Source organism: Leucopleurus acutus, assembly GCF_964270905.1.
Source record: "Leucopleurus acutus genome assembly, chromosome: 16".
Taxonomy (NCBI): domain Eukaryota; kingdom Metazoa; phylum Chordata; class Mammalia; order Artiodactyla; family Delphinidae; genus Leucopleurus; species Leucopleurus acutus.
Window position 1 is genome coordinate 60152683 of NC_139158.1, and position 11701 is coordinate 60164383.

General features: G+C 53.4%; 1 protein-coding gene across 1 annotated transcript in view; it reads left to right on the plus strand.

The window, feature by feature from the left end:
* ANGPT4 (angiopoietin 4) overlaps positions 1 to 8398 on the plus strand; it is a gene marked incomplete at both ends in the record, with an annotated part of 39016 nt that extends 30618 nt beyond the window's left edge. The window contains 4 exons of the mRNA XM_082856745.1: positions 339 to 440; positions 1883 to 2049; positions 7145 to 7275; positions 8238 to 8398. Of these exons, the coding sequence (XP_082712871.1) occupies positions 339 to 440; positions 1883 to 2049; positions 7145 to 7275; positions 8238 to 8398 (561 nt within the window). The remainder of the gene's footprint in view (positions 1 to 338; positions 441 to 1882; positions 2050 to 7144; positions 7276 to 8237) is intronic.
* Positions 8399 to 11701: the final 3303 nt, after the last annotated feature.

Consider the following 11701-nt stretch of genomic DNA (forward strand, 5'->3'; position numbering starts at 1 on the left):
GCTCTGTTCTTTTGGTGGATGACTCATCTCATTTAATTTTCACAACAATCCCAGTGTGCAGATGAGAAACTGAGGCACAAAAAGGTTAAGGTATTAACATCCCCATTTTACAACTGAGGAAAAGAAGGCTCCGGGAGGACATCACTTGCCCACCGTTTCAGACAAATGAAGACAACGGGTGGGGGATTCGGACCTGGATCCTTGGGAGGCCCTGGACCACCAAGCTCACCTGTTGCTCTGTGAGGTTCTGTCAGCCAAATCACCCTCGGGCTGGCCCAGACCTGGCTTCTGGCTGCCTCCTGGGGCTTCCAACTTCCCACCTCCCCAATTTCCTCCAGGTATTCTGTGACATGGAGGCCAGTGGAGGTGGGTGGACCCTCATCCAGCGCCGTGAGAATGGCAGCATGAATTTCCAACGGAACTGGAAGGATTACAAACAGGTAACATTTCTGCCCTGGGGAGGAGCTTGTCAGCCCTGAAACCTGGGGCAGGAAGTGGGTTGTGGGCAGGGGTCTGGTTTGCCCCCAACCCTTCTCAGAAAATAACTCAGCCCACCTAAACCAACTGCCTTCAAAGAGATTTGGCCAGTGCAAGTATGCTATCGGGGACTCCATCACCCGAAATTGAACCCTCTTTTTGCAAGTCCTGACATATATCCTAAGAATGAAAGTTTAAGTTTTATTTTGTTTTAATTTTTGGAAAAGATAATACATATACCTTGCTAAAAATTTTTAAAGAATACAAAAAAGGGAAGAGAAAAAAGTGATCTCCGCTGCTCACCCCTGGCTGCATCGCTTAAATGAATGTCTTTGTCTTAGCACACATACATGACTACATCTGCAGGAGAGATGTTTTAAATTCAGAATTGCTGGCTTAAAGACCCCATGCATTTTACAAGACGAGGAATAGTGCCTTATCGTCTTTCAATTTTTTAATTAAATTTTGGATAAAGGATTTTTGGCAAACTGACTCAAAAGCTATTAAAGTTTTTAAGAGCAAAAGAAATAGAAAAAGCTACACAGAAATACAATACTATTTTGTGTGTGTCTGCTTGCTGTTCATTTGATAAATACTTTTTAAAAAGCACCAAATTAATCTATGACTGTTCTTGAACCAATTGGGTTTTAAAGAATCACTCAAATGGCAAAGAGAAATAGGGTGCTCAGAAGCAGAAATACGCAAAAGACTGCTGGATATTAACCATTAGGCTAATAAGGGGTACAGCATGACTAAAATGGGGAGTGGGGCTTAGGTGTGCCCTGTCCTCGGTGCTGAATTATTGTTCTGCCCAAGGGCATTGGTCACGTGTCACCCTGGGACACTGGTGACTCCCAATGCTCTTAGCTTTACATTCCTATGTCACTGAAATTTTGCAGTGGCTGCCATGTCACTGAACAATGTTTGCTCTACCAGTTATGCAGCTGATTTAATTTTTTAATTGAGATGTAATATTCATGTAGCTAAGTGCACAAATCTGAAGTGTAAGACTCAGTGAATTTTCACATATGTATTCACCCATGTGACCACCATTCAAAGCTAGATATACAACACTTCCAGCACCCCAGAAACCCTCCTTGTGTCCCCTCCAAGTCAAGACTCCCCTAAAGGTAGTAGCTATTCTGACTCCTACCACCACAGACTTCTGTTTTTTTGCCTGTTCTTGAACTTCATAGATTTCAGTTATGATTCATGTGATTTCAGTTATTTTTAACAGGCTTTTACATTCACAAAAGTCTTAGTCTTTTTGCTCTAGGAGTTGGGGAGCTCCTAGCAAAGTGGTTTTGGGTAAGTGTCCCCAGAGCCCGGCCCAGCCCAGCTCCTTAACCGGAGGTGTAGCCTTCCTCCTCGGCATGCAGCCTACCCCCATTCTCCTCTTCCCCAGGGCTTTGGCAACCCAGCCGGGGAGCACTGGTTAGGTAACGAGGTGGTGCACCAGCTCACCAGCAGGGCAGCGTACTCTCTGCGCGTGGAGCTGCAAGATTGGGAAGGCAACGAGGCCTACGCCCAGTATGAGCATTTCCAGCTGGGCAGCGAGGGGCAGCTGTACAGGTGGGCTTGGGGCCCAGGCTCATGGGTGGGCTGGGAGCCCTGGGCTAGTGGCTACAGAGTATGCACCAGCGGTCAGTCCCTGGGCGTCTCCAGTTCCTGCCATCTGTCCCCCGTTTGGGCGCACGTCATGGGATCTGGAGGCGGCTGGTTAGCACTCAGCACATCCTGGCCACTGGGTGGGGTGGAGAGAATGTCGCTGACACTGCCATGCTAGGAACAGGAAGGGGCCTTCCAAGGTCAGTCACCCCGAGGCAATCATTTTACAGAGGCCCAGAAGTGGGGAGGTGACTTTCCCAGCCTGTCCTATGCTGTGGGGTGAGGTGGAAATTTCAGGCTGGGAATCAGGGGAACTGGGCTCATTCTGGCTCTGCTCCAGCTCAGTGTGTGAACTCAGGCAAGTCAAGTGGGCTTCTCTGTACCTCTGCTTCTTAACCACAGGATGGGCTTAAATATGAGCCCATTAGAAAATCATCAAGGTCTCTCACCCCTCCCTCAGCCTGGTTCTTGGCTCTGTTCAGGAAAAGGAATGAACATTTCTTGAGCACCTATTATGTTCCAGGCAAATGACTCCATTTAATCCTCCCCACAACCTTCTGAGGTAAGCATTGCTGTACCTGCTTTAGCGATGTGGGAACTGAGACACAGAGCTTAAGTCCCCTGCCCAAAGTTACAAAACAGGTAGGGCCTGGTTTTGAATTCAGTTTTGCTGCCAAAACTCATGGTGTTTCTCCTACATGATGTTACGTCTCTCAGAAACTCAAGGATCTTAAAGATAAGCTAGCTTGGAACCAGGACAGAATTGAATTCATAGACTCATGCTCTAGGGCCACAAAGGACCTCACATGTCATCTGGTTCTTCACATGATGATAGAATCTCCTCCACAGCCACATTCATCATCCAGCCATGCTGGAATGCCTTCACTGATGGGAGGTCACTTCCTCCCAAAGAATCTCTGATGACTCTCTGTCCGCCTGCATTGTATGCCTAATTCCACCTCTGAGGGCTTCCCGGTGATGTGTCCCCAACCCCTCTATTAAATGCCCCTGGTTCCTCCAGCTAGCTGGTTCTGACATCCCCTCTGTGGGACCCAACCCAGTCTGATAATGTTCCTCCCTCGAGTGCAATGTCTAGAGCTGAATGAAACATCCCCGGCTCTGGGCTAGGCAGGGCTCAGCTGGATGCCTCCGACTCCCTAAGCTGAACAGTGAGTAGCCACAACGTCCTGCTGACTCCTCTTTGAGCCACTGAGCACCAAAGCCAAGGCTTAAATCCTGACTTTATCCCTCTCTCCCTGAGCGACCCTGAGCAAGTCCCTTCACCTTCTCATCTGCAAAATGGGGGCCATAGGTGTGCCTACCTCATCTGAAGTGTTGTGAAGCTTGAATGAGATACCACACGTAGAGCATTAGTGCTGGCACTTAGTATATGTTCAGCAAATTATATTATAACGTTATAATTACTGTCCCCAAGCCAGCCCTTCACACACTTGGCTGGACTGCTCTGGGCAAGCTCACTGCTGTTCCCATCTCCAGTGCCTGGGACATGGTAAGTGCATAACAGGAAGCTGGGGGAGCCTCCCTTTCCTACACAAGTAACAGTTAAACCTCAACTCCATGACCCAATTCTTGGGCAGCAGCTTCTGTGGCCCTAAGTCCAGGATCTGCCATTTTTCTTGCGCAAGAAACATCGGGAAAAGTATCTCATTGTGCTAAAGAACATGGCCCTGGAGCCGGCTTGCCTGGGTGTGAACCCTGACTCTATCACTCGTTGGATTCGTGGCCTTAGACAAGTTACTTACCTCTCTGTGCCTCAGTCTCCTCATCTGTAAAATATAGTATCTGTGTCATAATTGAGATAATCTGCAGAAAACGCACAGCATGTGGTAAGTGTTACATAAATGTTAGAGATATACAAACGATATATTCAAAGACAGAAATATAATATTTCTGCATCTATGTATATCTCAATTATTTATGTCCATTTATACAAGCATATACATGTATGTTACATTTGGAACCCCTTGCTGTGCTCCCCTCTGTGAATCTGATGCGCTCCCTCTGGCTTTTTATCTGAGACATGGAGAGCTCCCTGCCCATGGTTCCAGACTGTTATGCTCAGGTTTCAAAGGGCCCACATCTATGTGACCCTTTGCAGAGCCCTAAATAATAATAGTGATATATTGAACACTTGCTCTGTGCCAGGCATGGGCTGGTTCTGGTCATTTGTGGAAGAATCAGACCTGCGCTCTACCCCTCAAAGTTGTTCACAGTCCAGTGTGTCGTGTGTGTCTGAGGGTGAGTGTGTCCACAAGCAAACCCACACCCCCAAGAAGACAGGAGCTGCCTAAGGGGAAAGCACAAGGGCATAGAGATGCTTGCGCTATCGGGGAGGGCTCCCTGGAGGAGGTGGTGCCTATGAAGAGTAGGCATTCTGCAGACAGAGAGAGGATAGAAAGGGCTCCCCAAGCAGCAGGGAGATTCTGAAAAGAAGGCAGAAAGAAGAGTTGACATGCAGCTGGCCACAGAAACCCCAAACCTGAGCAAGGCTCTTTCAAGGGCTCCGGGGATCGTAAGGAATAGGCCCTGCTCATTCAGGAAAAGCCTGGAAGATCCTGGAAAACACATAGGGACCTGGAAACTGCCAGAGAAGGGCTAAGGGGAGAGTGACAGAAACAGGTGCCGTCCCTGGGTCCCCACCGTACAGAGTCAGCTGCCTGGTGAGGTGGGGTGGATCCCCATAGGGAAGCCTAGAGGTGGCGAAACCTGGGCAGGCAGAAGCTGGAGCGTGGGCAACGGGGTGGGAGGGGCACCCTTATTTGTCAGACACAATAATGGGAACCCTCTGGAGCCCGGCTGGGGTGCCTGCATAAGACTGCAGAGAAGCGGCCCACGGAGCGGGATGGGGGAGGCACAGACAAGACACAGGCACACACTGACACCAGGCACAGGCCTTCCAGAGGTGCCCACACACCCAGACCCGGCAACAAGCACCAGATACACACAGAGATCTACAGGGACACGCACAGACGCACATGCACATGTGGAGGGGCTCACCACACCCCTGGGGTACACACTTGAACCTTCAGGGCACAGACTCACACAAGTGCCACAGCCACACAAACAAGCACAGACACACACCCAGGCACGTGTGCAAACATGCCTCAGAGAAGCCCTCTCAGGTAAACACGCACACAATCTCAGGCACAAAGACATATTCCAGAGCGCACACTCAGACCCACCGTAGAGATTGCCGCACAAACTTAAACGCGCACATGAACACGCAGGCACAGAGACTCGTATCCGGACGCTCACGGCCTCAGACACAGACTCACGCACCTCGTGTGTCTCAGTTGGGGCTGTCCAAGGACTCGTGTGTATGTTTGTGTTCCCCAGACCTGAGCCATGATTATGTCCAAAGTGCATCTGAGCAATGGGTCAACTGGGGCTTCCCGGCTCATGACTTGAGTGTCCCTTAGAGATCATAGATCCCCCTTCTGGCTCCCAGAGAGGAGGGGAAGGGAGGCTGAGGACTTGGGGCCAGTGCTACTGCAGTGACCCCATGAGATCATTCGGCTTTGTCCAGCACTGATTCCACACAGCCCCAGACTAAAGGTGACCCCAAACTTTAGCCTGAGTCCCGAGCCTGGCCTTGAACTGACATGACTGAGCCCTCAAATGGAGCCCTCAATGGCCACAAGGAGAAGCTGGGACCATATGAGCGGGTGGGCCGGCCAGCCTGTCCCCACCCCAGGGAGCCCCTGGCCAGGTAGGCCTCTTGGCGGGGGATTTGCAATGCCACTCATGCAAGCCCAGGGTGGCATATTTAGGGGCACAGTTAAGGCTTCACAGCTGGCCACCCTGAGCCAGCCCTGCCCTCACCACAGACAGAGAACACAGGGGGTAGGTGCAGGGACTGAGGTGGCCTCATGCCCAGGCCCCACATTTCCTCTGGATCCCAATGGGGGCATCTCGCAGGCCCTGCCCTGGGGAGCCAGGGCTTCCCCGAGCTGCCCGGCTGCATCTGGTGTCCACTTGCCTCCACCCGTAGGACCTTCTGTTGCTCCCAAACTGGCTCCCGCCTCAGCTGCCAGTGCAGCCCCTGCCCTGCTACAAGCCCCCAACACTCTCTCCTGCCAGGCTCAGTGGAAGCCTGTGCCAGCCATGCACACGGGCTGGGAACACGGGGACAGGATGGGACGAATCCGCAAGCACCGAACGTGCCAGGCACTTACTGTGTGCCAGTGCTGCCCTGCACCTGTCACACGCCGAGGTCACCCCATCACAATGACGGTTAATATACTATCGTTACCATCTTAACAGATGAAGAAACTGAAGCCGAGTGGCGAAGCAATCTGCCCAAGGCCACACAGCTGACGAGCGGCACAGCTGGGATTTGAATCCAGGCATTTTACCCCCAGAACCTGTGGTCGTAATCACCACAAAGGCCTGGATGTGCCCGCCAGGGCCTCATAGCCTGACCGAGAAATAGAAACCCTCCCCAGCTGGCTGCAGGGGTGGAAGTCACAGGGCTGCGGGTGCCTCAGGGCCCTGATCCATGTGGGCTGGTGTGGTCAAGGAAGGCTTCCCAGAGGGCGTGGGTGGGCGTGAGGTGTGATAGGGCTGGGGTTGCCGGATGGTCAGCTGGGAAGGTGATGCGCACAGCTCCCGAGTCAGGCCAAATGGGGCTGGGATCTGTCTCTCACCCTCATTTGTTCTGAGATCTCAGGCAGGCTCCTGGGGCTCTTGGGAGCTCTGTTTCCTCTTCTGTAAAATGGGAATGCTAAGGTATTTTGAGGATTAAATGAGAATGAATTAACCCATGTAAAGTGCTTTAAACAATGCCTGGCACATAGTAGATGTTCAAAAAACTGTTAGCCATGGTCATTATTATTATTGTCACGATCATTCTCACAACTGGCCAAGACTCAGGTTCAGCCAGCTGAGGGAGGCCTGGCATGGGGTGGGCACTCTGTCCCTGCAGGCAGCAGACAGGGAGGGGAGATGCCTCAGCACAACCGGAGGGGAACCCCTTCCGCAACCACCCCCAACCTGACTCTGGGCCCCTCTCCCATCACCACCTCCGGGTGGCCTCCAGGCTTTCCCTGAGTGGGTACAGCGGCTCGGCGGGGCGCCAGAGCAGCCTGGTCCTGCAGGGCACCAACTTCAGCACCCGCGACGCAGACAACGACAACTGCCTCTGCAAGTGCGCCCAGATGCTGTCCGGAGGTGGGTGCAGGGCGGGGTGAAGCCCCACCTCCCCACAGGCACGCCTGGCTGAATACGCCCATCCCCTCCCCACTCGGGTCCTTGTGCAGCCAGGTGCCGTCAAGAAGCGGGTGCAGGTCAGGGTCTCGCTCACCCACGGGCTGGCCTGGCCATCCCTCATCCGTACGTTCCCCCCAACAGGCTCCTTGAGGTCCCCTCCAAGGTCTCACCTCCTCCTAAAGCTGGCATCACCAGTTCTCCTCTGAGACCTCTGAGAAGCACTGAGAGCGGGGCCCAGGGTGCACCCTAGGGGGGTACAATGCCTAATCTGCCCCAACCCCAGGCCTGAGACTTCCTCCCCAACCCTCCTCCCGGGCCAAGCAGGATCCGGAGGCGGGAGACCTGGGTGGAGGGCAGAGGGGCAGCTGCCCACCAACTCTGGCTTAGGCAGTGTTTTCTGTGGGGAGAGACATCAGAGAGTGGGAGATGAGGAGTGAGAGACAGAACGGGAAGGACAGAGATCAGAGGAGACCTCCAGAGACACAGAGACAGGGACAGATGGAGACGAGAGAGACATCAGGATGGACAGACAGAGTGCTGGGCACAGAGCTACACAGGGACAGAGGGAAGTACAGAGGGAGAGATGGAGAGAGAAACACAGACCACAGAAAGACAGATGTGTGTGTGAAAGACAGAGAGACCCAGAAAGGTAGGGTAAGGGAGAGCAAAGAGAGACAGAGAGATCAGAGAGAGACACAGAGAGACAGACATGAGTGCACTGCCTCTGGAGGCCCCATACTGAGCGGCGGGTCTGGGAGCCTCCCTCCCCCACCAGCCAATGCCCGTTCCCACCCAGCCCCGTCTCCAGCAAGCTGGCTTCCCAGAGGAGCCACCAGCCCTGATTCATCTTCGGGGTGGGGGCTGCCCTCACCCCACTGGCTGGGCCCCCGCATCCCCAGAGCCTCTAACTCCCCCTCCACCAGGATGGTGGTTTGATGCCTGCGGCCTCTCAAACCTCAATGGCATCTACTACCCGGCCCGCCACCACGTGCGCAAGCTCAACGGCATCCGCTGGCACTACTTCCAAGGCCCCAGCTACTCGCTGCGTTCTACTCGCATGATGGTGCGTCCCACAGACATCTAAGGAGCAACCACGCCTGGAGGCTGGTCCCGCAGGAGGACCTGGATGTGGTATCCTCTGAACAAGCTGGACCCAAACACAGGACACAACGCCAGGACCTTGTCCTGGACACCCTGGGTCCCCTGAGCCAGCCCTCCTTACCCCAGGAGTCCAGAAGAGTCACCTCCCTCCCTTTTTCCCTCAAGTTGTGAAATGGTGGGTGTTTGGGGGTTCCTGCCTCTTCATTGTCCCTATTTCCTCTTCTCTCCTGCCTCCTGCAGGGCCCTCCGGCCAGCTTGAGGGTCGCAGTACCCTGGATGAGCTGAGAACAGATTTAACTGGGCTCCTCAAAGGAATACACGACTAGTGGTGGGATGTGAGGCAGGCGGAAAGGTATTTACAGGCGGGAAACTGCCCAGATGGAGGCCCAGAGTCTGTCCCTGGGTTGTTGGGAAGGCCATCTCTTGTTCCAAGCTTTCTCAGCCTTGAGATGTCCTTGAACTTTCTGTTCAGGACTGAAGGAGCTGCATCCACCCTATAACGGGAGTTATTTCCACCCACATTGTCCACCACTCCTAGGCCCCAGCATCTAAAGCTCAGATGTGGTTTCTCAGGGGCTCCAGGAGATCTAAGAGGGATTCCTTTACCCCTTGAATGTCCTAGAATATATTCCAGAGAGAATAACTAGGACTCCCCTCTAAAAGTACCTGTGGTCAAGTGAGGGAGGGGAACACCAGGTTAAATCAACGTGAACCGGCATTCTTAGCTGCAGGCCTTGTCAGGGCCATTAGTGTGGTCATGTGCTTAGTGACTGCCCATGAAAGGGCTACAGTAGGCAGCTTTCCCCAAATTTATTTATTGGAAAATGGGCCCTGATTATCCCAGAGCATCTCTCAGGGCTGCGGATACCCTTGGAAAAAGCTGGTCCTCGTATGTCATGAGCTGAAACCCCAGGTCACTATCCCCAGCCCCAGCTGCTTTCACCATTTCTAGCTACGAGGGCCACAGTGACATTCTCAGCCTCTAAAAACAACTGGAAGGAACCTTTGGGTTAAAACAGATACGCCGTCGCTGAAGAAGGGTCTAGAACTAAGTTTCCTGTCTGTGCTCCAAGGCTTCTCTGTCCGTAGGAAGCCAGGTCTCTGTCTGGGGGCTGCCCTCAGCACTCCGTGTGACCCCAGCTCATACCAGCTCAAGTTCAGGGGCTCTTGGGGCCCACTCTGCCTCGAACAGGACCCCAATAGCTGGGTCCAGATCCCTCCTGCCTCCAAGGCAGAGCCCCTAGCCTCCTCTTGCCTTGTGCAACAGCGATGCTGCAGCTAGGGCTCCATGGAGACTGGGCCTTTGCTGAGTCTGGGAGACCACGGGCTTCTCATGAACTTTTTTCAGAGAGGGGCCACAGCCACTCTGCCACCCAGTCCCATTACAGTGTCACCCTCCTCAGACCTGATGAGGCCACCAAAGCCCTGTCGTCCTCAGCCAACACCCGGACCCAGCCCACGACCCACCTGCCCTACCGCCAGGTTGCACCTCTGTCTTCAGAAGGTTTTCTCCTGGATGGGGCTGCACGGTGGAAATGGGGCACCTTCATCCCACTGGGCTCTGCCCCCGCCCCTGGGTCCCACCTCGGCCAATCCGCTGATTAAACCCAGCACAGATTAATGCTGATCTCCTTCAGGGAAACCAAAGGATGTGGTTCTAATGGTGACTTCAGGCAGGAGGGAAAAGTACTTAGGGGCAGGCGGCTGCCCAGAAGGCTGACACCGCCCTATCCAGCATTTGCTCGGCCAGCCTTTATTTAGCGTCTACGGTGTACAGTGTGGTGCTGTCGGCAGGACTTAGGAGTCAGACAGCCCTGCTGCAGCTCTTGAACTTGAAGCCAGTGGCTCAGCCTCTCAAGGCCTCAATCCTCTGGTCTGTGAAATGGAGATGGTGATATTCCCTCCTTGCTGTGATGGGGCAGGAGGAAATGAGACCTTGTATTGCAACTTCTTAACAGAGCCTGGCATGAAACAGGTGCCTAATAAATGTTAGTTCCCAAAGAGGTGCATGGGGTGGAGAAATCGGCCCCCTAGCGCATGCCACCCCTTCTTCTGGACCCAGGGAAGGTAAGCGCTTTATTTTTGTATCTACAGCATTTATTTTTGTGCTACAAGTGTATAGGCAATGCTGTGTGCCCCGGGAACAGAGCTCCTCTGGGTGGGGTGAAGTCCCAAATCCCTGTCCGCACTGCAGTTGTCTGAGAAGACCAAGAAGCCGATTTGGGTAACGCTCACACACCTGTTCTTTAAAATATTCATCCTTCCTTCTTACTTCCCTTCCTTCTCTGTGCCAGGACTCTCAAGTGCAAGGGATAGAAACCTTATCCTGAGGAATGGATTGACTCACATACAGGGAGTCTAGGGATGGATTCAGATGTGGTTAGATCCAGGTGCTCAAGTGATGTCCCTCCCCACTTCTCAGGCTTGCCCTTCACCATGCTGACCTCATTCTCAGTCACGTTCTCTCCTGAAAGATGGTTCCAGCAGCCCCAGGGTTGTGTCCTGCCTGCTTAGCATCCTTCAGACAGAAAGCTCCCCTGTCCCAGGGATCCCAGCAAAGGGAGGATTCCTTCCAGCCAGGACTGGTCCTGTGTCCATCCCTGTGCTTATCACTGTGATTCTGGTTGACCAGACCTGGGTCACGCTATCATGCCTGGAACCAGGGGGTGGAGTTAGTTCCCTCCAAGTCGTGTGGACTGGCCTTGGGGAAACTGAGGAGCCACTTTAGGAAGCAGGGATGCTGGGCAGGCAAGAACAGGGGTTCACTTTTTCTCTTTCCATCTCTCAGACTCCCATCTCTCTTATCTCCATCTCTGCCTCTTCTCCTAGCCTCCCTGCCCCCAAGGCCTGCCCCTCAGGCTCCAGCTAATCCCTGGTTTGCCCCAGACTATCAAGGACACTGCTGTGTTCTGCCCAGAGGTGTCAGACCCTGGTTCGCAGTCCAGGCTCTGTCACTGGAGCAGAGCCCCTGCCCTCTCTAAGCCTCCAGTTCTCATCTGTGCTATAAGGATGGAGCACCTACAAACATCTAAAAGAGAGCAACGCTGACTCACGTGGCTGCAGACATGAACAGCTAAAGGATTCTGGGTGCACAAGGCCCTAGGGGGCCTGGCTGGTGAGGTCTTGGCCTTGGGTGGGTCTCCTGGAGGCCACCGCTTGCAGGAACCGGCTTCTGAGATACCTACATCTGCAGGTTCCTATGTAGAATCCTTGTCCCCTCTCCCTGAATCAGACCAGCGTTCCCCCATTTTAGTAATGAAGAAATTAGAGCTCAGAGAGGGAAAGT